General features: G+C 30.6%; 3 protein-coding genes across 3 annotated transcripts in view; 2 read left to right on the top strand and 1 right to left on the bottom strand.

The window, feature by feature from the left end:
• Positions 1-27,290, bottom strand: part of LOC125841014 (cytokinin riboside 5'-monophosphate phosphoribohydrolase LOG3) — a 102,051-nt gene that overhangs the window by 9,829 nt on the left and 64,932 nt on the right. The gene's annotated exons all lie outside the window — the stretch shown is intronic.
• Positions 19,774-25,243, top strand: LOC125840996 (small RNA degrading nuclease 1-like). The gene is made up of 12 exons (XM_049519991.1): positions 19,774-19,956; positions 20,493-20,672; positions 20,765-20,854; positions 21,364-21,432; positions 21,800-21,940; positions 22,105-22,221; positions 22,300-22,369; positions 22,587-22,687; positions 23,061-23,195; positions 23,283-23,390; positions 24,220-24,324; positions 24,463-25,243. The coding sequence occupies exons 1-12, from the start codon at positions 19,924-19,926 to the stop codon at positions 24,805-24,807; spliced, it is 1,494 nt and encodes a 497-aa protein (XP_049375948.1). The 5' UTR covers positions 19,774-19,923; the 3' UTR covers positions 24,808-25,243.
• LOC125806952 (BAG family molecular chaperone regulator 5, mitochondrial-like) lies at positions 25,750-26,265 on the top strand. The gene has a single exon (XM_049486704.1). The coding sequence runs from the start codon at positions 25,750-25,752 to the stop codon at positions 26,263-26,265; it is 516 nt and encodes a 171-aa protein (XP_049342661.1).

Here is a 27,290-nt window from a genome sequence, read left to right on the forward strand (position 1 = left end):
TGGGCTCCACGTATGTCAAATTCTTCGTAAAAGAAAAATTTATTCCGATGTAATTAAAAAAGGGGACAATATAAGACCAAAATTTTAACAAATGGCAAAGTTACTCAATTTTGGACCGTACAACAGTATATTTAATATTTTTTCTCTTTTTTTTATATATTTAAAATTCTCACTTATTTCAATTTTTGGTGTGACTTTCTAATTTCCACACATATTAGGTGCCAAAAAGAGAGAAAAATAAAATAAAGTGACCAGTATATGTTCAAGTCACATACTCAAATTAAATAATTGGGCTAACTCATCGGTGACATCCTAAAGTTGGCATCAATTTTCACTTAGACATTTTAACTAGACTTTGTTCATTTTAGACACCTCATATAACCCTGATATATCATTTTGACACTTTTTTTTATATTCAGCAAAAATATGATGGTGTGTGTTCCATTCGCGGATGATGTGTAAAGTGTCAAATTAAATGAGGACACTTGTCATTTTGTTCAAAATAATTCTTAAATATTAAACTATCAATTATAAATAAAAGGAAGATGGCCAATGGATCGATGACACAAGGCATTTTTCCCCAAATAATAACAAAAAAGGATTAAATCACCTTAAAAAATCTTTACTAGAAGCATCTCCCTCCCTACCCCACCCCACCCCATCGACTTCTCCGACGTTGGAGAAACAAGCACAGTAGCACACACCCCTTAATTTTCTATCATATACCCGAAATTTTCTCTATCTCTTTTACTTAAATATTGTTCAATTCTTCTATGGTATAGCTTTAGTGAACTTGTGTAACTCAAATTTTTTCAAATAAATGCAACTCCACAAATTTTATTGCTAAAAGAAAATTCTACAGATTTTATTGCTAATAAAAATAAATTCTAAGATCCAATGAACTTTTAAATTACAAATGTGTACGTGTTCATATCACATTGTTAAGTTTCTTTTAATGGGATTATCTCATTATTTTAGCGACTTTTTATTCATTCCCAACTTTTCATTTTTTTTCTTCAAATTTCAGTCTTTTTTTCTCAAATTAAATTGAGGAAGAAGGGCATCATCCTTGGGAAATCTTGGGGGAAAGCTCTGACGTTTGGAATAGACTCCTCGTTTGTGGCATCATCGAATATAATCCTAGTTAGTGCCCATTTGGATTGACTTATTTTAGGTGCTTTTAAGCCAAAATAGTTTTTAAGCAGTTTTGAAGTGTTTGGGTAAAGTTAAAAAGTGCTTATAAGCACTTATTTTAAAGCCAAAAGTCATAAGTTAGAAATCTTAACTTATGTCTTTTGGCTTATAAGTCATAAGCCAAAAGCGAATACAAATAGGCCCTTAGTTTCCTTTTTCTTTAGTTTCTCATCAAGATCCATATACTAGCTCCATTCTCCCCTTTAACATATATATATGATGATGATTGTAATGTAACAATTGGTTTATACCTCGCAAAAATTGTGTAATTGAATTTCTCAAAATAGTTTAAAGGTATGTGAGTTTAATAAATTTTATGAATGAAATAAATTACGATAATAACAAGATGTAATATAAAAGCAAGAAGATAATCAAATCGTGTATTAAATCTTGAGGATCGAATTTTGATGGCTTAAGTACGGTGTGCTTGATAAGATTTGAATTAGCATAAAATAATTTGTGAATCAAAGATTTTTCTCCCATAACATAGGTGAGGGTCAAATGATATGATCATATTGACCAGCACTTTTAGATATATCTTTTTATCTTATTGATATGAGAAAAAATTTAAATTTTAGTACTTTGCTAATAGTTTTCAAGTATCTAAATTTTAACTTTAAAAATATCGAATTAATTAATTTTAAAAACTGATTAAATTGACACTCAAAAATAAACATGACTACTTTTTTAAAGAGAACCAATAATTAATAGACCTCTAAAATACATAGTAGCTCAATTCTAACGGATGGGGGTAAATTTATAAAAGTTGGCACTGTCACAAGTTGCAGAAGGGGGGTGGGGGTGGGGGTGGGGGAGGGGGGAGTGGTAGTTTTTTTTAGTTTTTCTTTTGGTGTTAATTACTCGCTCCGTGTAAGATTTATTATTTAAGAGGAAAACACTCTATACAAAGATCTTTATATTCATAGAACGTGAATCTAAAACACTTGATTATGAGGGAAGGATTGGAGGGATCATATTTGTTCCGGAGTAATGACTACAACTCAAACTTAGAGCACAAAAATAACAATGTAGGTTGTAGAAACGACGTTATTCCATCACGAAAAAAGGTTTAGATTTGTTCTTGTATTATTCGAAATTATTTAATTTTGCTCTCCATTATATTTTTGACTCGTTTAAACTTTTGTTGTTAACAAACCATTTTGTATTTGTTCTTTTACTAATAGATCTCTAGTATGAAATGAATGAGCTCCACGCATGTCCAAATTCTTCGTAAATAACAAAGGGGACAATATAAGACCAAAACTTTAACAAATGGCAAAGTTACTCAATTTTGGACCGTACAAGAGTATATTTAATACTTTTTCTCCTTTTTTATATATTTAAAAGTCTCACTTATTTCAATTTTTGGTGTGACTTTCTAATTTCCATCACATATTAAATGCCAAAAAAGAGAGAAAAATAAAATAAAGTGACCAGTATATGTTCTGTTCAAGTCACATACTCAAATTAAATAATTAGGTACATGCATGTATGATGAATTTTTAAAATATGATCAAAAAAGGACAAAATAGTGAACTTAAAAGAGAGACAAATGCAGGAATAGGTTCATTATTCTCACAAATATAGGAAAACTACAATTGTCCAAACATTCTAATATCTCTTTAATTTTGAACTTTATTTCTTTAGCTAAATATAGAAAGATAGATGGAGGCACGTACATATCTTTTTATGTTACTATGTTCTACTAATCGAGGCGGACCCACACTTATAAATGAGATGTTCAACTTCGGAAATAAGTCACATGTATATGTAAATATATTTATCTTGAAAAATTAATAGAAACTAATGAATTTGGTATAAGTTAGAGGACTCATCCTTTGAGATCAGAGTTTGAATCCAGCTAAATCCATTTTTCACAAGATAACACTAGATAGAAAGTATGTAAGTTGAAAATTAAGGTAGAAGAGTAGTAAGTAGCCGAGTATTGTCATACTTTAATGTGGTGGATAGTGGCAGAACCAGATTTTTCATTGAGAGGTGTTAATAGTTGTAATTATAACGAAGCTAGTAGATAGTGTTGGAACTAGGATTTTCATTAAGAGGTGTCAATGGTTGTAAAAGAGCCTTTTTGGCATTACTGTTTGGAGGCTAGAATCACTTATTTTGAGGGAAAAAAACATTTTTGTTGAAAAATAAGGCGTAAAATTATTTTTCTGTGTACTAATATATCCTTTTCATATATACATATTACCAATATATCTTATTAATAAATTAGCATATGTCACAAATTCAGTTAAATTTCATTCAAGAATTTTATTTTTTATTTTTATATAATAAATTTTATAATTTATTTTACGTTTATATATTATTATTTTATATATTATATATTATTTTATGTAATACTTAACCGAATTAGAAAAAAAGATAACAACAATATTTTTACAAAATTAGAAAAAGAAAAAAAGAAAAAAAGAAAAATTAAAGATTTGATCCTCCCCAAAAGGTGTAATGTTGATTGAATTTAAATATTTTTCATTTTAATTTAATAAATGTAAAAAAATAAAAGTACATTAATAGATGTCGTTTAGCAGCAATGTCAAACAGTCTCTATACATACAATTTGTTTCAATAAATGTCAATACTTATATATATATTTATTAAATCAAAATTTGACTTTATATACAATATAATTTATCCAACAAAGAGATGTCGTTTGACATTCCTCGGCCCAAGGATGGGTCCGGCCCTGTTAATCTCCTCATCCCACTTTTATGTGAGTGCGTACTATCTTATTTTTTTTTATTGGGAAAATACATAATTACCCCATTAAAGTGAGATGTGTTTTTGAAGAAGACACTTAAACTTTGCGGAGGTCCTATTAGCCCTTTGTTCTTACTTAGAATGAATGTATTACCCCATTATAAGCCTACGTGGCATGTAGAGTGTAGTTCACTCTCCAATAGCGAGTGAACTTAGCCAAAGTAAAAAAATAAATTATTTCCGTATTTATTTAATTAGAAATATTTTTCTTCTACTTTTTCAATTCTTTCTTTTTCATTTTCTTCTTCACTCAAACTCAAAAAAATCAATTACCTTTTTTTTATCTTCTTCAAGTTAGAAGACCCATTTACATCGCTCCATTTTGCCATTGTTTTCCCTAAATTCTTGTTTTTCTTTGTTCACTTTGCTTCTTTTATCCCCTGTTTTTTCAAAAATAAAATAAAACTGTGAAGTTTGTTCTTTGAAAATTCATGGTTCTCTTTATAGAAAAAGTTAATTGATAATGAAGTCTTTTTAGCAGGTAAATTTAAAAATTTTGATCTATTGGTATTATTCGATTAGAGATTAGTACTATAGAACTCCATTATGTTGATTTTGGATGTGTTATTATTTGAGTAACTTAAGAGCTGAAGTGATTTGGTTGTATATATTTATTTACTTATAATTTTTTATTGTTGTTTAATGGTTGTAAAAAACACTGAAAATACTAAAAGAAAAGAATGAAGAGCAGCGACGACAATGAAGTTGTCGGTGATGGTGGCTGCTCTACAGCAAACAGAGCATAAAGTTGGAGTAACGAACTGAAGAAGAAAGAGGAGAAATGGAAATAAAGTTAATTATTAAGAAAAAATAAAAATGGAAATAAATATAAAAAATTAAATAATTTTAATACGTGGCAGAAAATAATTGGTATGTGACTACACTTCTTTTCTTGCAACTGAGTTTGACTAAAAAGTGGGATATTTATAACACTTCTTAATTGTTTGATGGGGTATTAGGACCCTCGCAAAGTGTAGGTGTCTTCTTAAAAAACAGGTCTTAGTTTAATGGGGTAATTATGTATTTTCCCTTTTTTATTCTTACTACAACTTGTTACTTGATTTGGTTTGTTCATGTTATAATTTTGTCGTCGTTATTAATTTCCTTTTTATCTTGCATTGGTTACCCATTTTTGAGCTAAAGATCTATCGAAAACAACCTTCATCTTTACACCATAAAGATAAAAATAAAATTTACTTACATTTTATAATATCCAAAATTCACATGTAAATTATATTGAATATGTTGTTAGCGTAAAAGAAAACAAATACCAGGAGTAAACTTTCCCACGATTTAAACAACAGTGACCTTTCGAAAAATATCTTACCGAAATCCCAAATTGAGAGTGGGCAATGGCCATATAGGATCTCAAATTTTGTGTATATGTGGCAGCTAATGATTGGTACACGTAACCAAGAAAAATATAAACTTTACTATTGTGTTATTATGATATAAATAGATGAATGAATTTTGAGAATTAAAATCTTTTAGCAGAAAACTTTTACTACTCTACTAACGTGTGTATTGTGACAGAATAGTTGAAATTCATCAATTTTTAGAATAAAAAGGTCTCGTATTGAGTTCCTATAAATAAAAAGAAAAATTGTTGGGATCGTAGGCATGGTCGACTCAATAAAATTAGGGGCCTAAAGTGAAATCTTAAAGAGAGGCCCTAATATTTTGAGAAGTATTTTTTTTAAGAATTTTATTCTTCACGTCACTTGCCAATAAGTTTAATAATTCAACTTGTATATTATGTCCAAGGTAATGAATATGAATCTCGTCATGCATATTCTTCAAATATGTTCTTGCATAGCTGGATCAAATTTATTAAACATTTCAATTAGGCTTTAAAAAATACTATTACTTTCTTGATAGATCTTTCCATTTGTTCCCTTAAATGCTAAATTATTTTTCCAAAGAATTTTGATCATGTCAATAATTCTTAACAATACATTTTTCCATTGCACTTTATCTCTATCAATTTGCTCCTGCACAATTTCATCAATTGTTTTTTAATGCAATCTCATTTCTAAATCAATACACGAGCTCATATTATTAATAATATGTTCATTCTTTACTTCATGGACATTGAGCTTAACACTAAGATTTCTCCATTCATTACTACCTTCACTAGCTAGTTTACTATTACAAATAATAGAAGTTGTGCTAAATAATCTATAACAAAAATAAAAAAAATTACCCAAATCTTTAGAGTAGATTAATCATTTTCTTTCATGCTTTTCTCCGTTTACCAATTTTTGAATATAATGTGTTATAGAAAAATGTTGTACATATTTATCTTGTGGAAAATTTATATCAGTCATCCTAAATGGTCCATTTTCTACTAATAGATCTCTCAATTTTGTATCTACATTATTCACTGACTTGGATCATATATATTTTTAGGGATGCAACTATTTAAATTATTTAGGAGTTCTTGATATCGGGAACAATGTCACATTTTCACCAACTTTTTCTAGATTTTATTCTTGGATATTGTTATCAGCTAATAGTTACCAGTTTCAAAAAAATATTATTATCATCTAACTCAATTCTATTGGTGACTTGTTCATTTGAAGAACATCCTCCAATATTTTTTATTCGAAATTTTTATTATTTGTTAAAAAACTATCAAGGGCTCTTTTTTAAGATTTATTTAATTTTTCAAGTTTTTTCTCTCTTTTTGCAAAATCGGAATCATGTTTTCTAGTTGACATATTAAAATTGAATAAATTTTAATAATAATTAAAACAATTTACATATACTTAAGAATATCAACAATAACAATTTTTCAAGAAAAACTATAAAACCTCTTACACGTTTTTTTTCTTCAAAAAATTAATATAATATTTTTAATAATATTTATAAGTACTTTTTTTAAAAATGGGGGACCCCAAACGATGACTTTTGTGGCATCGTGGTTAAGACGACCCTAATTGTAGGATCCTAGAAATGAAAAGTAAAATTGTTGGGATCGTAGGATCCTAGAAATGAACCCTAGCTAAAATGCGTAAATCTGAAATTAGTTGCACTTTAATATAGATATCGAACATAAAATAAAGAGTAAGACAAAATGTTTTTTTAAACTCTCGTAGCATACTTAACGTGAAATCAAATTTATTGAATTTGTAAAATTTAAAATCAAAAGTATTTTTTCCGTCAAATAGTGAAAGGCTTAGAATTTTTTTTAGGACTTCGTAATAGTTCCAACGTTTGGTTGTTAGTTAAGAAGTACGTTATTTATATATTTAGTTAAGATGAAATAGTTAATACCCGCCTAACTAATACTCGCATAATACCTTCATTACTAATACTTGTAAGGGTCGTTTGGTAGTTGGATTGGGGGATAAGATATCCTTCATAAGTTGAATCATATTTGATAATTAGTTATAAGGTATTTTTGTTAATATATAAAATTAATACGAAATTTGATTTGCAATTTAGAAATCCACATAACTAATACATGTATACATTACGAGAGAATCTATATAATTATTTTTTGCATCATAAAAAGTGGAATAACTAATACATACTATAACTAATACATAAATAATTAATATCTGCATAACTAATATATGTACGTATCGTACTAATTCCTACCATACTAATATTTGTATAATTTTAACTAGCTACTTAATGACCCCTAAGTATTGTAGTATAGTCATGAGCAGTAAGTATTCATTTATTTTTAATCAAATATCTCAATTTTGAAATTATGAGTATGCACTCGTCTTTGTTAAAGAACACTTCATCCATACAAGATTATTTGTCGTGAGGTCGAATCTTAGGACTCGTTTGGCCATAGATTTCCCAAGTAATATTTGGGGGAAAATTTAACAAATAGTGTTTGTCTTTATAATTTGTCATTATTTGGCAAATATTTTTGACAAATTTCCCAAATTTTCAACTACTAGTTTTTTTCTAGTATTTGGGCCAAATCTCATTATTGAGTTCTTTTAAAAATTGAAATTTTACACCATACTTTTATCTTTTACAAAAATATCTTTTATAGTAGTTGTTTGCGTTGTATTACATAATTTTTTACGTGAACACCAAAATAGTGATGAAATATTCGGTGAATATGAAAGTGATGATATGATTGTTGATGAAAATGATGAACAATAGGCTTAGGGTAACAAAATCATGTACTTTGTTTACTTCACGATGTCTGAAATGATGTTTGTTGCACTCACTCCAAACTACCACATTGATCCATTATCATGAACATTATTTGTTATTTATTGCAACGAAGATCCAATTGACTTGTAATACAAACTTATGATTAGTTTTGATAATTTTAAAACTTATGTGTAAAAATCATATTTTTCTAAAAAACTGAAATATGTTTTCCAAATACTATGGCCAAATACATGATAAAATTTCACCCAAATAATATTTGTCAAGAATATTTAGAAATCTATAGTAAAACGTTAGCTTAATACAAATACTGAATACGGAATTAAAGATGAAACAAAAAGAGGGAGTTTGTGGAATGGATGGTGAGTGGAAAAAGGAGAGGTACTTCCCTGTTGAGACACTTGGACCCATGGGCTTATCTTTGTGGAGTGTGGTTGAAAGACAGACACTCATTACTTTCTGCACCAATCCCATTTCACTTGCATGCTATCTTGTCTTGTCCCCAATATTGATGTGACTTTATTTATTGGTCCCTTTCTGTCTTCTTTCATCATACATATCTAAACATGTAGTTAATATACAAAATTAAACTTCAAAATACTTTAAAGAGGAAATATCTAGATTTGTGTGAATGAGTGAACGGTCCATTATTATTGAGACTTAGAATGGAGTCAAAAAAACTTCAATCTATTAGAGCTTATCATCTCGAATAAAAAATGAATATCTACAGAGGAAGAGGAAAATGGTAAGTAAAGCTTCTAATTAACAAAATTCAAATAACAAGAGCAAGTTATCTCTCATATATTGATAGCCACTTCAAGTTGATATTAAGCTAACGTTTTGTTATAGATTTTTAAATATTATTTGGTTGAAAATTTGAATGAAATTTCACAATGCGTTTGATCATACTATTTGGAAAACATATTTCACTTTTTAAAGAAATATGATTTATACCTATGAGTTTTAAAAACTATCATTACTTCCACAACAAATAACAAATAGTGTTAATGACAATGGGGCAATGTGGTAGTTCAGAGTAAATGCAACAAACATCATTCCATATATCATGACGTAGACAAAGCACATGCTTTATTACCTTGAACCGATTGTTCATCATTTTATCAACAACAGTTCACATAAAAAATTATGTAACACAATGCAAACAACTACTATAGAGGATGTTACTATAAAAAATAAAAGTTTGGTGTAGAATTTGAATTTTTAAAAGCTACCAAATAATGAGATTTGACCCAAATGCTAACTTTTTCTAGTATTTGAGAATTTGGGTTATTTGCCTAAATATTTACCAAATAATGACAAATTGTATGGACAAACACTATTTGCCAAATTCCCCCCCCCCCCCCCACCCCACCACAAATTTTACCTGGAAAATCCATGGCCAAATGGATCCTAAAATTCAAGTATGTGAGGTGATCAAGAGATTCAATTCATGCAAATGAAAATAATTAGCTATCATTATCATCAATAGAACAAGTTATCTCTCATAGATCGATAGCCACTTATAATCACCAGAGGTTTAACAATAATCTCGCGGATCAAGAAAAATATAAGCATGATTATTCTTGCTTAAACATTTAACCGATAATCTCACTTACAGAACAAAAAGAAAAATCACAGGCTTTTGAAAGATTTTGTTTTGTTATTTAATTATATAATGACTCTTTCATCGATACGTGAAAAATAACACGATATATCTATAAACAAAATATAGTTTTTTTTTTCACTGAAATTCTAGGTATATAATAGACAAAAGAGATCATTTCCTCGTGGTGATGGTGGGGGTGGGGGGATTAACAATAACAATAATATATTTAGTGAAATCACACAAAGTAGGGTCTGAGGAGGATAAAATGTATGCATATCTTACAACTATCCCGTGAAGATAGTGAGGTTGTTTCGAAAGATTTTCAGCTCAAATAGAGCATAAATTAGAGGTGCAAAAAGCAAGGGACTATTGACATTGTGAAATGTTTGCTCAATCGTGGTTGTTCAATTCACGGATAAAGTTATCCTAGCCAAACTTATTTCATTTCTCAAGTCGAATAAAATAATACTAAATTAGTGGTATAAATTTATCACGAATAAATTATTATATCCCACTTTTTCTCACTAACCAAACACCTAGCTTAGCTAGTTTGTTTTAAATTTTAGAATTAAAAACAAAGACATATACTATATTATAACATTATATGACTATTAAGTGAACCTTGACAACATATCAAATTGTGTAAAATCTAATCATATTTAATTTTCACTTTCCAGCCATTAATTTATTTTGTCTAATGCATGAATAATTAGACAACATCAAGAATCAATAACGTTACAATGTTTCCACAACTATTTAAGAAGATTGTGTTGTTATTTTACTAAAGTCCTTGATTACGACTCTTCAATTTTCTTCCCTTTTTCCTAACTAAAATTGAGTGACACTTTTGTCCACTTTTGAATTTGAAGAATCCTTTTGGTATGTGGAGTAACTAATTTGCAAAATTTGTTTTCTTGGTGACAAAAAAACTACTAATAAAATGAAGCAAGTTACAAGCAATAACCAAATTTTATGTGATTTGTTTTTCACTTTTCAAATCTTTTCTTCTTCACAAAGGATCCGTTTGGTCATAAAAATTATTTAATTTTTGTCTGAATAATTTTCACTTAATTATTTGAAAATTCAGTGTTTGGTGACCTGAAAATTTTCAAATTCAACTTTAAGTTGTATTTCAAAATCAAGTTGAAGTTGTATTTCAAATCCAACATTAAGTAGTTTTTCAAATTTGGATAACAACTTATTATGATATGAAGTTTTATTTAATTGCATTCAATTTAAGCATAAACATTATTTCAAATATTCTTTGCAAAAAGTATAATCAACTTCAACTCCAACTCCATAAATTTTTAAAAAATGTAAAATATTTAAAATATATGGTAAAAAACACGTACTTAGAACTATATTTTCTATTCAGGCATGCAGAGCGGCGCTAGGTAGTGCACCAGAAAATTTCATAGTATATAAATTTAACATCCATTTAAATTCGTTATATATGTATATATTAAATCGCCTTAATAAATTTATTGATTCGTCATGAATTCTACCTCGTAATGTTAATTTTTTTTTATCAATAAGCATAAAAAAGTGGGAAAAGCCTAATTCCAAGTGATTGAATTGCATTGGTTGGGGAAAAAACATCCAATGCTTTTGACTCTCTACTTCAGTCTTCACAATACTTTTGTAAAGGCCCAACTTAGAAGGAATATCTCATGATGAGGCACACATTTTGAAACAACAAATGTTTTTTGGTTCCACTAATAATGAGGCATAATATAAATATTTCAAGTATATTAAATCATCTCCTTTTTTAACCTTTATTGAGAAAATATGTTTGGTTAAAGGAAGACTAAAGGCAAGCGAAAAACAATGACGATTATTTATTCAGTGTAATTTATAAGTACAATTTGAAAGAATAGTGTTTATTAGTCTTACCCTTACTTTGCGAAGATAACTAAAAAATTATTTTCGACAAATTCTCAACTTAAAATTTGAATTTTTGAATGGAATATATTTTGACAGTTAATATAGTTAGCAAATAAGTCAAACAAAACATTCTCACATGTGACTACTGAACTAGAGTCTTCTATAAAATAAAGGTACACCTAATTGCTTTTTCTTTTTAATTATTTTAATATCAAATGAAAGATGCTTTTTTAATCTTATCGTTGTTAAAAGTAGAAGTCGGTATAAATCAAAATTCTGTAATTAAATTTGGAAAGGATTTAACTAATATGTACCGATAGTTAATACTTATAACAAGTTATTCTTATAATTTATAAGTGACGTATAAAAAATGCTTATATTTAAAATCTATCAATTTTAAATTTTGAATTGTTTCTTTCGAATTTTGTACATTTGCATTGGTCATTTTGCACAGTGGCAGATTTAGAATGTTAAGGTTGTGGGTGCTCGAGTAAATAATATAAAAGACATGTTAAAAGTTAGATTCGAACTCGGGTTCAGCAACACCAAAAGAGCCTTAAGCACCCATTCAAGAGCCAATGAACCGATCAAATCATTTGTTCATTGGGTGCTATATGTTAATTTTATACAAATTCCTCTTAATTTCTACACACACACACATATATATATTTCGAGACGAGTTTAATGGGTGCTCGGCACCCGAGAACAATATGTTGTGGGTCCGGCCCTGACTGTGCACATATATATGTTAAGTTGTACAATAAGGGGAAAATTCTCTAATATCGATAAATTTTATTGCTATAAATAATTAAATATCATTATTTTGTTTATTTTAATTTATAATTTTTTTACAAAAATTCAAAACAAAAAGCATATCAGTCAAAGTGGGCCTTTTTCAGCTGACTAATATGGAAAAGCTTAACCACCGAAAGGAGTTTCTGAGTAAATATGACAAGAAACTCATCACTTCAAAAGACAAAAAAAAAAAAAAAAAAATTTGATGAGTTTAATATAAGGTTATTTCAAAATTATAATTAGAATGAGTAATTTCATCTTTTATATGAAATAAATATTCAGGCTTTATATAGTATGATACATAATTTTAGAATTTTTGTATAAATTTTATCTCGATTTTAGCTAATATTCTTAATCAAACGCCGGTCAAATTCAATTTCAAAATTTTATATTGGGATAATCCTCGTTATCAAAGGATAATTTGCAAATGGTGCTAAAATAACCATATATTTGCATCAGAATCTTGAGGGGTTGATAGAATTAATATTTTATTGATCAAGATTTGCCTTGATATTAAGTTATGGTAATTATAACGATTTTGATAGTAAATTTTGATGAATTATCAAGATTTTAATCATAAAAATTGCGATAACATCTATTTACGATAATTATTACACCCTCCGTTTTAAAAAGAATGACTTCTTTTCCTTTTTAGTTTATTTAAAAAAGAATGGCCTCTTTCTTTTTTTGGTAACATTTTAATTTCAGTTTTCCACGTGACATGTTTAAGGCCACAAGATTAAAGAACAATTTTATACTTTTGACATAATTTTAATTTAGGACCACAAGATTCAAAAATCTTTTTTATTTTCTTAAACTCCGTGTCAAGTCAAACTAGGTCATTATTTGTGAAACGGATGGAGTAAGATTTTTGCCACAAATTCTGACGAAAATGATGAAGAAGTAGTATAGTATGTAGTAGTTTCCTACTTTAGTGATATTAATATGTTTCTCTTTATGAAGCTATGTTATGTTTGAAGCTCATGAGATTGTCTAGTGTCCACTGAGCATCTCTATTTGACCCTATCCACTTCTTTCCTTTACCATAATTGGCTCTTTATACAAAGTCCACCTACTTTTTCATGGTACTTTGTGCACCCCCCACACCCATCCCACCTCATTAGCGGAGCCACATATACTCGAGAGGTGTTGGTGGATATCTTTTTGTTGAAAATTATATTGTATGACTAAATAGTAATATTTTTTTGTATGTATATATATTACATATTGATAATTTTTAATTTTTACACAATTTTAATTTTGACTCCGCGATTTTCTAGGGCCATTCCTTTTTTATATTCATCATGATGAATATGGTAAGTTGGCAATTCACATCCCATTTAATTTGGACCAATTAAAGCATGCATAAAGTTGAAAGCTAAGCTACTAATCATCTCCCACAACTTGTGAGAACCATATTTAGATATTAAATCAGTAGGTGCATGCATATTACTCTTTTTACTTCAATTTAGGTAAGGGTGTTTTAGTGGAGTTGAGATTTAAAAGAAAAATAAGAAAATCTTTGAAATTTATGATCTTAAATTTTATATTTTAAAATTATATTTAAATATAAATAGCTGTTCTTTTTTTAAAAAAATTAAAAAATAATGTCATATTAATGAAATAGAGGGAGTATTATTTATATGATTATCCTCTCGTAACAATGAGTGTGTATAAAGCACGTCTATGTTATATAAACTGGTAATTGTAATGATTTTTTATATGTTAAAGTCATTTAAAGGATATCTACAATAGACCTTCTTACAATATGTGAGATTTGTGATTCTGAAAATAAGACCTGCAATATATAAAAGGGAACTGATTATAAGACGGAAAATCAAACCATCATGTAGTCGACCACCAACTAAGATTCTCCGAATATACAATTTAAACTCATTATTATTTACTTTATTAGTATGTTATATAAGTGAGTCAAAGACAATGTGTACAACCTCCATAACAAAGTTCATTCATCAATCTCTATCAAAGACAGACAATTTCATGCTCCATGTTCCAAAGTTCTTGTTATATATTTTGACCTACAAGACTTTCTGAATATATTCTAGTAAAATGAAATCATGAAAGTGACAAATGATGTTATTTAGTGTTTTATATTAGCCATTTTCAGAAGAAACATTGAAGCCGTGATTTATGTAAACCATAAAGCCTAAAAATGTGTGTGATGAAATTAAAATGGTCATTGTTAAAAAAAAAACAAATCACTCAAATCCATCTTTATAATTTGTCTGTCGGTAACATATTAACTGAACCAAGTAACCGCCCATTTCTTGAACAAAAAAATCAAATCAAGTTAGTCAAAGACATGAAAGTGACAACACGAATAACAACATATTTATTATACTTTCATAAGTAGGCGATGTCTGAAAAGGGTTTTATATAGACATTTTATTCCTAACGTACCTTGTGAAGGTAGGTAGGTAGAGAGGTTTTTTTTTCCGGATGGATACATATCAGAAGAAGTCGTGTAGTGAAAATAAAAGAGAAAAAGAAAAAGAAATTAAAGTGAGTTTCGTAGAAAAAGGATTCTAGTCATAAACATTAATTTCTAATAGGTAGTTTAAATTTTTTACATTTTTCTATTTGTCATAGTAGGTTATCGATCCTATTTTTTAGATTATCGACATATTATGGGCAACAATCTGATAGTACTCTCCACTTCTTTAGGTACTAATTTAATTAGTCGTATCTCTATCTGTCGAGCTATATAATTTATCATAAAGTCTTAATGTTTGCTCGTGTAAATTCACTTGATGCTAATGAGACTATAGGTTGGGCATTGGTTAGCTCGAATTATGATACTTAGCTTGTTGGGTTAAATATTTTTTTTGGGAAAATTGTATATGATAGCAAATTATTAATTCAAATTAAATGCTATAAATATAGTTTGATTTAATTGTACCTCATAGCAAACTGTTGCTATTTCACCTCTCTCCTGGTGAATCTCGCTCGCCACTCTCGTTCTCTCCCTCTCCTCTCTCGTCTTTTATACAAACGCAAGTGTATAAAGTGTGTTTGTATAAAGCGAGAGAAAATTGTATATATACATATATTTTCGTTCCCCTCTCTCCCCTCTACTAGATCTCGCTGGCCACTCTCCCAGATCTCGCCTCTCTCACCTTATACAAAAAACGCAAATTGTATAAAATGTGTTTGTGTTTGTATAAAGCGAGAGAAAATTATATATATACATATATTTTCGTTCCCCTCTCTCCCCTCTCCCAGATCTCGCTCGCCACTCTCCCAGATCTTGCTCGCTCACTCACCTCTCTCACTTTATACAATTGATCTTTTTGTATATGTATACCAAAACAGATTATACAACTGTTTTCTTTTGTATATGTATAGCGAAATATACATATTTATGTTTGTTATGGAGCACAATTATGCAAACTCTACTATAACATACAAATATGAATTTTGTGTTTGCTATATGTGAAAGTTGCTCAATTTTTTTTATTACTGAATATAGCGTAAATATTAAACTATTGATCCTACTTGTTTGATATTAGAGAACATACTTAAGTTAAGGGTCTAAAACCAAACTTTGAGAATCTTCCATTTTTATCCTACGTGAAATTAAAGACCATCATTAATTAGTTGTCTATTCTATTTTAGAAATGATTAATGTCACAACTTGAAAGACTTTGTTAAAAATGATTCAAACACTTGAGAAGCCAAAGACTCCATAACAAATTAACATAATAATTATTTGGTAATGAATCATTCTAAATTATAGGCTTTTTTTTTCTTTAATTAGAATCTTCTAGGGTCAAATCTGAATACTTTTTTGTTTTCTTTACTTAAATAGTTTTCTCCAGAAGTTATGGGGACAAGTTAATTTATAGTCTAGTCAACTTTTCTCTTCACCGCTAATAGGATTCAAATTTTTTACTAATCTTAATTATGAAATTGGATAAAGCAAAAATATCAACAATCTAATCAGTAAATTCAATGATTATATTATATAAGTAAGAGAATAGTATCGGCGTTAGAATTTTTACTCAGAGGTTCTAAATACGAAGAAGTAAATATACGATTTAGTCAAAGGCAGGGGCGGAGCTAGCATAGACTTAGGGGTTCATCCGAACCCCCTTCGGTGGAAAATATTACTATTTATACATGGTTAACATTATTTTTTTACTTATATATAGTAGATGTCGAACCCTCTTCGATTAGTTCGTGGTTTACTTCTTCAAATTTTGAACCCTTTATTAAAAATCATAGCTCCGCCACTGGTCAAAGGGTAAAAATAATTGATAACTTATAGAAATCTCACTAGTTTAGTGCCTAATAACCTCCCTTTCCTTTACTTTTCATTATTACAAAACGTCTTAGATTTTTGGATTTAGATATATACCTTTGGCACGTCCAGATACATATTTCTTGGATACATGAGGTCAAAAATAAGTGTAATTTATTCTCTCTCTCTCTCTCTCTCTCTCTCTCTCTCTATATATATATATATATATATATATATATATATTGTATCCAAGTAGATTCACATGTATCTAAGTATCTTAGTCGCCTCTCTCCTATCTCGTTCGCTACTCTCCTTTCTCTCGTATCTCTCCTTGTATCTAGTTTGATTCGCATGTATCTGAGATTCATAAACTATCTCACTCGCCTCTCTCTTTCTCTCACTCACCTTTCTCCCTATTTGAGTGTATCTAATAGCAAAAATACATGTAATAGTGTATCTAATATGAAGTTATTAATTAGTGAGACAATATGTAATTATTTCAAATTATAGGAAAAATTAATAAATATGATAGAGATATTTGTGAAATTATGTAATTTTTTGAAAATAATTTATACCAAGTATAAAATACTTTATAAATTTTCATCGAAAGAGGTTTGAATGAACCTCTAACCCTGTATTGGCTCCGCCCCTAAAGAGAAATGTATTATTAAAGTCAATAACAAGACAGAATTAAGTGTTTTACATTAATGTTTTATATGTATGTATACACTTTTAATTTCTTCGAGACAAAGGAAGAAAAAGGTACTACTATTTTGACACTTCACCGATTTCTTGAAAAACATGTTGATCTCTTATTACTTCAACACAGAGTCTTCCCTGTCTAGTCCATATTCTACTCCTAGTAATTATTATTTTGGTGACGGTTAGATAACACCAACATTCTGCTTATATGAGGCTTGGATAATGGGCAGGAGACGATGATCCCAGTCATGGACTCGTAGTCATAGTTTATCATGATGCTTGTTTGATAGAATCTCACGTATGAATGAGATGGAGAAAAACTAGAGATTAAATAGGGGCAGCCTATGAATTCTATGTTCGAGGTACCGTTTAGATTAAAGTTTAAAAGAATAAAAATTGTGAGATCACGAATCTAATTAGACAATACCTAGATATTTGGACTTGAGTCATTACACACTTCTGGCTATCCAAAATATACTTCCTCCATTAATGTTGAATTTGACACACCTATTGAATCACTCCTAGTTATTAAGTTATCGAACTGTTGGGAAATGAATATTATATAATACTTAATAATAAGGATAAAATAGGTATAAAATGGTAAATTATCTCTTGATTTCCAACAGAACAAATAAATTATGAATATATATTTCTAATATAATGAACAAATAAAAATGAACACGGAAGTAACATATTTTAGACATGTAGTTATTAAGGAAATATAAGAAGTATATGAACTACTCCTTAGGATTGTCATTGCCTAGATCCCAATTAAGTTAATTGAGCATATGTTCTAGCTAGTAGCACATGCTCATTGTTCATTGTAAAAAAATATGTGTTTCAATCCTCGTATTTCGAATCTTTTCATATGAATTGCGATAAAAAAGACTATTTTTTTTTGGACAAAAACTTATTTACACCCAATGTTTACATCAAACCAATATGTATATGATATATTTTTTTCTTGACAAAATCTTATTTAGACCCGATGTTTAATTCAAGTTAAATAGATACATGATATATGTGTTCGGACATAGGCTTGCAACGCTTAATATGCATCATCAACTTATTAATTCACTTAATTATAGTAAATCTACACGATTAGATGTAAATATCAGATGTGAAATAAACATCTACCCTTCTTTTTCCATTGCATATTTATCAAGTACGCATATGAAGTATAAGAAATCACATACAAGTGTACTAAAACTTAATGATACCAAATTTTACACCATATTTTCCGTTAAGTGGTGTTAGATTTGTCCTAATATCTTGATAACATAGTTGGGTTTACAGTCAACTGTGGTAAAATTAGATTTGGGCCGAACGAAGGCCCATTCTAATTGAACTAGCTTTCTTACTATGGATTTTATATGAAAAATTTATAGAAATCCCACATTTTGGTTTACTTATTACCATTATTCCCTATAAGTTTTACAAATCTCCAAAATTCCTCATTTTTGCGCATCAGATTAGTGTATCTCGTGCATCAGATTAATGTATCAGCGCGCTTATATTATTATATCTCGCGCATCAGATTAGTGTATCATGTATAAAATATAATGTATCTTACTTAATGATTAATATATCTCGCGCATCAGATTAAATGATTAATGTATCAGCGCTTATATTATTGTATCTATTTGAGGATTTCTGTAATTATAAACTTTTAAGGGATAGATTATAATTTTGCCTTAAAAGTATGTGATTTATGTAATTTGCCCATTTTATTTATATATATATACACATTAAGAAGAAATGCACAATTGAAATAATGTAATCGATGAAATATATGGCTATGCGACAATTAACGATTCAAACAATTATTTTTTTCTATTTTCTTCACTTTCATGCGTTTAAAAAAGGGATGTATTCATGTATTTTTCATGTGATAAAGATTATCACATAGCCAACTGCTTAGGACTGCAAACAACTTAAGTACGTGTTGAATAAAAATGCGAAATTTATAAGGTGATTTAGTAGTAATGTATATTTTTCATCTAAATAGTGTGTGATGCATCGAAAGCATAAAAATATTGTAAGCACAAAAACATATGTATTCTATCTTTTGTCCTTACAAAAATAACTCATGAACCATAGTCTCTCATTGTTAATTCTCAGCGAATTGATTTGACAATTCAATATCATTCATTAAATTTACAAGTTAAAGATTTATCTTCATGGGATTAAATCGCAAATTGTTGCGAAGTAGAAAATCAATGAGATTATATTTTGGCTGATAATGCTTTTGGGAGCGCCCACCCCAAACAGGTTTTGTAGTGTGCAATTTGAATTTAGTCGTAGCTCTAACGCGAGCATAAAACCATAAAAGAAAAGAGTTTTGTGAAAATTTTGCAATAAAGGAAACTTATAGCACCAAATGTATAAAAAAACAAAAGTTAGGGGGTACTAAATCAACCTTTTTAGGTCTCCACCATGGCTAATCCTAAAACCCTCAATCCATAAACCCTAGAATTACTTCCATTCCGCCTGCTTCTTCCTTGTTACTCAGAAGTTTATCAATTTTTCCCTGCAAGATCTCAACTTTATTCAATTTCCAATGGAATCGAAACTTGAATCAGCCAAGAAAGAGGTAAGCTCTTCGGCAGAATACAGTAGCAATTTTTTTTTTTTTTTTTGAATTGGTTATACAGTTTCCTTGAGCCGAAGGTCTATCGGAAACAGCCTCTCTACCTCCAAGGTAGGGGAAAGGTCTGTGTATACTCTACAAGTGGGTATGTTGTTGTTTGGTAATAAAGTGTCAATTTTTTTCTTTTAGTTGAATGGTAAATTGGTATTATAGTACATTTTCATCTCTTTCGAGCCGAGGGTCTATCGAAATTACACTGTATATGTAGTTGTTGTTGGATGGTAGATTGTCAAGAAGCCAAAATCGTTTTAAATGGTTTGTTTACTTATATGAAAGGAGCAGTAATCTGTAGAATTGACAATTATTATAGGCCTTATGTCATCTGTATTTTGGAGCTGGTTTTGCGTTTAGTTTTTCTAAAATTAGATAGTAATTAGGGCTTTCTAAGTGTGCAAATATGTGTGTGTAATAGATTGGATTGTAACACTTTGGTTCAGAAGAAATGATATTGTGCCTTTTTATTTTAACTGTTATAAAAGGTTCTTGCTGAAATTGTAAAGTTGGCTCAAAAGCGGGAGATGAAGGGAAGTAAAGGAGGGTGGAAAGATTTTTTGAGATCCTACGACAAGAAGCTTGGGGTTAGCTTGAGTGACCCATCCAAGAGGTCCATTGATGTGCTGCTGACATTTTTAAAGACGTTTAGCGAAGATGACTTAAAGGTGGTTATAGATGGACTTCTAGATTTCGTTTGTTTAATTAGTGTAAAAGCATTCTGTTAATGTGAATACTAAAATGTTCCTTTCTTGTGCAGTTTTTTGATAAGGTGTTTCAATGTCATTCAAACCGAGACGCTGTTGAGAAGCTCCAGAAAAGTTCCCCGGACAGTGAATCCGCTGAACAGGTGAACAATATATTTTGGCTTTTGGGTGTTATTAATCATAACTGCAACATTAGGGCAGTTTTTCTTTTAGATAATTGGGAAATCTACTTAAGTGGATCGAAGATAGTTAATTGACCTCTAGTTAACTGTTAGGTATAACTTTTTCTGTTAGTATTTAACTGGAGACTGTTGTTAACTTGTTAATAATATAGTTAATCTTACTTTCTCTTGAGTTTCTTGGTGAGTGTAGCAACTTGCTCAGGGGGTTATAGTCAAGATGTGCAAACTAGCCCAATCATCATTGATATTTGTATAAAATATATAAAACAAATGAAAGTGATATTCAGATAAATTGTATGGCAAAAAAGTGGCGATCTTTCCTTATCAAAAAAGAAAGTTGCAATCTTTTCTTTTGGATCCCCAACTACTCATTTTCCATGAAGTGACTAGTTGGTATATTCTTGTGAAGCTTTATGATCACTGCATCTAACCACTTTGGTACTTAATAAATTGACATTGTGGCAGTGCAGAGACTCGTTCGCTTAACTTTTGAGCACCCTCAATATCCGATAGACTACTCATTTCCATCACACGAGGAGGTTCGTTACTTCCTTTTGTTTTCTTTTCTTATTGTCTACTTTAGAAGTTCAATTTCTAGAAAAAGTCCTAAATGAAAAATGTTTTCTGTGACAGTTTATAGGAGGTATAGTGTCCCATGCTTCAGCTTATTTGTGTTGAAATAGAGCATATTGTTTTTGAGAATTTTTTTCATGCTTTCCTTCTATACTTGCTCATGTTGATCCTCTGCAGGTAATGATAGGTGCATTTTAGTTTAGATTGTTTATTCAACTGGTGATAGTCGTTTCTTGAATTAATTCTGTGGCACTGGAATCTGTGCCTTGTATAATTGGCTGTTCTATTGTAAAACCAAACTTCTCTTACCCTAACTAACATCCATGGGAACAGGACTGGTTAGTCACCAAAAGGAGTAAAAAATCTAATTTCATTCAATCAAAGGACATGGTTGCAATTGATTGTGAAATGGTCCTTTGCCAAGATGGTACTGAAGCTTTAGTCAGAATCTGTGCTGTGGACCGTAATTTAGAGGTATTTTTATGATTTATACCTTATGTTATATAACAAATGGCAAAATGAGGCCTCTTTATCTCTGATGTAGTACAACTCTGTTTTTAATGTCACCATAAGTTATTTTGAGGTACAACTCTCTTTTTAATGTCACCATAAGTTATTTTGAGGTTCTGAAATTGCAGGTTAAACTCAATGAATTTGTGAATCCCAACAAACCAGTTGCAGATTACAGAACTGACATTACTGGCATAACTGCTGGAGATTTAGAAGGAGTTTCTTGTTCATTGGCTGATGTACAGGTATAAAGTTGTCCACTTTAGGTTGTCCAGTAGCCATTAACAATTTATTTGTCTGAACTTTTGGGTGTTATGATCCAGACATCCCTGAAGAAGCTATTATCACATGGAACCATATTGGTTGGCCATAGTTTACACAATGATCTTCGTGGTAAGCTACATCTTCTATCATAAGTGTCGGTTCTTTTAATTAACATGTAAATCTTTGGTGCATATCTACTGCTAACTGGAAATAACATGATTGTATGATCATGTCTCTTTTTAGTACCCCAGGTTTTTATTTTATTTCTATTCCCTTTTCCCTTTTCTCTCCCTGTTCTTTAGAGAATTACGACATGCTTTTTTCTCTGTTATGTCATTTTTAACAGCTTTGAAGATGGATCATGCAAGAGTGATTGACACATCATATGTATTCAAATATCAGGGTCAAATTTCTAATAGAAGACCTTCCTTAAGTAACTTGTGTAAGGTAAGACATTTAAAAAAAAAATAGGTACATCTTTCCATGCTGCAATCTGTCCACTCTGTTGAATGGTTGTCCATACCAACCCTCCTTAAGATTCCAAATTTCCAATTCTATTTTGGAATTTCAAAGTGCAGGCATTTCTTCAAATGCTTGTTATCTGAACACTCTAAAGAACTCTATTCTTTTATATGTTGGTAAAAACAAGCGTGCTTCATTTTATCAACAAATTATTTTGTTTGTTTCTGTCGCTGTTATCCTTTTTCCAACTATCATTACTTTACAAGCGGAAGATTTTAAGTTTTTAACAAGTATTAAACTATTTATCACAAGCTCTGTTTGATCAATGCCATTGTTACTTACTATTGTTTCCAAATAGTCTGTGTTAGGGTTTGACCTTCGAAAGATAGGCTCTCCGCATAATTGTCTAGATGATGCGATTACTGCAATGAAACTTGTTCTTGCCAAGCTTGAATGTGGAAGTGATAATATCATACCATTGGTTTGTGATGAGGTAATGTCTAGATCCTTTTATTTTAAATTTCAGTTCCTTGTTTCCTGATTGATAAGATGGTCATCAATCATCTACTCCTAAATTTAGGCGCAAGAGCCCGAGACGTCAAAGCTACTTGTCCACAGAATACCTGCAGCTGTTCATAGCCAAGAGTTGCACAAAGTTATTCCTGGAGACTTTACTGTGGAAGTTAAGGTTAGGAGAATCTTATGCTTTTTTCTCTCATCTCATATCATTGATGAATGATATCTTTATGTAGTCTGAACTAGTTTATAAAAGCATATGTCAACATTCAATCAGTGAAGAATCACATGCTGGTATGACATGGGTATTCATGCTTTGTGCTAATTCTTCAAAATACATTATTATTTGCAAGAAGCTACTCATGTACATGTCAATGTTAACAGTTACCCACACGTGATACGTGCTTGTAAACAAGTCCATTGACATGAATCATTGCCAACATTATTAAAAAGCCATAGCAGCTACTTGATGCAAGTGAAAGGCAATATTGTTAAAGGCTAAAACGTGACAACACTTATTCTGTCAGTTGAGACTGGAAATGCTAAGCGCAATGAAAGCATGGGATTTAATGTAAAAAGAGGCAAATGGAGAAAAATGTGCATGCACACACAAAATTAAATTATATGGATCAAATAATTATGAAAATTGCAATGAAATTGAATATTATGAAAACTAAGTCAATTAATCCCAAAAAAACTAGTTCACAGATCTTGTTTAGAGGCTAAGGTGTTCAAGTTTTAAGTTAGATCGATGACTTGTTTTCATATATCATGCTACTAGTGACAAAGAATTATACATTATAGTTCTCTTATATTTAGAATATTGTGGGAACCAACAATTTAAGAATTACGAGTAACTATTGTTTTCTTTAGAAACAGTAACAGTAATCAAGATTTTTGCACGCGAATGATGTTTGAGTAAGAATCTGTACGGTTCATCACTTTCTAGTTCAAACTTCGCTGGATAATACTTAGTTTGTCCATCTATGATCTGCTGGCAGGCTAATAAAAAAGGGCAAGCAGACAAGTATTCTGCCTTTGTCAACTTCAAAAATCAGCATGAGGCAAATGAGGCATTCAATAAACTTGAAGGTGACCTAGAGAAGGTTGGTATACTTTCAGGACTTGTTTGTACAAAAGTGTTTTCATTGTCCTATCAGAGAAGCCAAATTGTGCAAACGAAAGAGGCATATGTCGTAATTTAACTGACTTTGTCATAACTTTTGTATATCCGTCTTTGTTAGGATATTGGTGGACGGCCACAGAAGCTCGTTTCATTTCATCTTGATTCCGGTGTATCAGGGTCTTGTTATGTTCGTAAGATGGATGCCAATAATTATTCTAAAGATAAAGAGGTCACGCCAAAGAAGAGGTCACTTGAGGATGAAGAGGCCGTTGTAGAGTCAAAGAAACCAAGGACAGAAGACCAATGTACAGAACTCAAGGAGACTGCTGGTGCAGGTTGTAATCAATGTGAAACTCATTTGATGGAGATTGAGAAACTAAAGAAAGATTTAAGTCACAGAGACGAAGAAATCTCCAGCTTGAACAAAATCATCGTTAACCTTGTGAGGAAACAAGGATTTTAACTCTTCGATGGATTTATGGGCAACACCCCCTACTGGAAAACAGATACAAATACTCTATTTCGACACCAGAGACCTATGCTTCATGAAGGTCAAACGAGCAGCTATTGTTTAATAGCTTTTGGTTATGCTGTTTCATTTAGGACTGCGACAAAGAGAAGGGGTATGGAGAAAGAAGAATCTCCCTTATTGTTAATGAAGGTTATCTCCGGGGCTCAAAGTACGACGTCGAATATCGTAACAGCAACTGCAGCCAAGAGTCTTACTAAAAGGGCTGATAGTTTTTTTTTGTTTTACTTATTTGTTTTCTTCCTCTGAATTGCAGGCAAGATCAATTGTATCAGTGTTGTCAACTGGATTTCTTCCTTCTCTTTAAGCTTATGAACTTTTTTAACTCTTTCAATTTTCTCTGTATTATTTGATTTGTTTGTGTGCATCTCTTTACCTTATTTATTTTTGTGCTCTCTATACACATAATAATATCACCATGAAATTCAGTCAAATGATGTCACTGTAAAAGAATACTTTATCGACTTGTATTAGCTTGTGTTTTATTATAGATGTAGTCATTTTCTTGTATCCTGTATTTGGTTGGAGATATTTTTTGGTATGTTAAATTATAAATGTAGTCATTTTTTTGTATCCTGCATATGGTTGGAGATATTTTTTTTTGTCAAAGAATTTGACTACAATTAAACATCATATAATACTCTTTTCAATATTTAATTATTGCCGCGAATTTCAAGAACATTCTAGCAAAAGCTAAGATGCCTTCCAGAAGAAGTTTCGAAACTTCTGGAATATTCAATTCTCATTCTGGAAAATTCAGCTTCTACCTCAAATAGCAGAAAATCTAACCGCTTGTCTCATTGAATTTTACAATACAAAATCGTTAGCTATCAAATATTCAAATAAAATATCTCAACTAACCGATCAAAGTTAGCAATGGAAAATCTTTTCAATAGGTCTCAGCAAGCTCGCCCTCGCTATTCCTCGAGAGGAAAACCAGTACAATCGGTCCATCAGAAATCTGCCGGAATCAAACCGGCGACGAAGGTTGTTCAGATTCCGGTCCACTCCGTCAGTTCCGATCCAGATCGGTCCTTCCCGACACAGAAATCTGATGAGGCGGCGCAGGCGCCTGATAGAAGATCCGCTTCAGCGTTAAGGATCCAGAAGGTATTTCGTGGCTATATGGTGAGGAAAAACGTGAAGAGAATTATGTCAATACGAAAAGAGGTGGATGAAATTGAGCGGAAGCTTTTATGCGGCGAAACGGCGGAGTTGATTCGGAGAGACGAAAGGGAAAGGTTGCGGGTGAATGAAACGCTGATGTCTCTGCTTTTCAAGTTGGACTCCATTAGTGGAGTCGATGCTGGTGTTAGGGAGTGCAGAAAGGGTGTGATTAAGAAGGCAATATCCTTGCAAGAAAAAGTTGACTCCATTGTTTCCTGCAGCTAATTAAATTGCGAGTAGAGTGTGGGTAGACCTTACGAGATAGAGCAAGAGTGTGGGTGCAGAAAACCAAGCAAACATCAAATTGTACTAAAAATGATTAGAGGGCGAACAACATGTAGCTCCATTGGGGCGGAGCCATAAGAAAATAATCTTGTTTTAATTTGTTTAAAATTATTTATTTTATATGTATATAGTATATGTAACTTTCTGAGGTTTTTTTTTTTTTTTCTTCTTGTGTGTTTACTTCTTTTATCCGTCTAGAGCAGAGTAGAAGAAATAGAGAGTTGTTGGAGAAAAATGAGAACAGAGAGTTTTTTTCTGCAGTCTGTAGTTATAACTTGTTAATAATGATGTACTCTTTGGTTTTGATTTGGCAAAGACTTTAAAAGAAATATTTTTTTAAAATGGGCTAAGAAAGAGAGTAAAATAAACAATTTGAAATGGAAGGAGTAGTTAATCTTACTTTTCTATTCAAGTTTTAAATACAAAATTTAATTCAAACCTCCAAGGGAATGGATGCTTTAGAAGAGCCAAACAACAATTGTGACTTTGTATTAGCCAACTAGCCTAAGAAAAAAGTTGACTTTTGAGCACTGTCAATATACGGAAGATCACTCACCTCCATCTTTGAAGAAGTTAGTCGTACTTGTGTCAGATCCTTTATCAATACATTACTTTGTTTTTCGTATTTCAGCTTATATGTTTAGAAATGAACAGTTTGTTTTAAGTTCTTGGTATCAATATATTAACATTCAAATGTTTGGACGCAAATTGAGGCATTTGAAAAAAACTTAAAGGCAACTCAGAGAAGGTTGGTGTTGTTTCAGTATTTTCTTTGTATAAATGCTGATTTCATTGCCCTATAGGGTAACCAAGTGTGATACATGGTGGCATCAAAGTTGACAGAGATCTTGTCTTCGAGTCTCAGTGTCATACATTATTAAAAAAAAAGAAAAAGATTTAAATATGTCATTGAGCTATTAGAAATGGCTTAACTTTGTCATCTGTTAAAAGTTGAGCTCATCTAT

This window comes from Solanum verrucosum, unplaced genomic scaffold, assembly GCF_900185275.1.
Source record: "Solanum verrucosum unplaced genomic scaffold, falcon-dt-bn FXZP01000196.1, whole genome shotgun sequence".
NCBI lineage: Eukaryota > Viridiplantae > Streptophyta > Magnoliopsida > Solanales > Solanaceae > Solanum > Solanum verrucosum.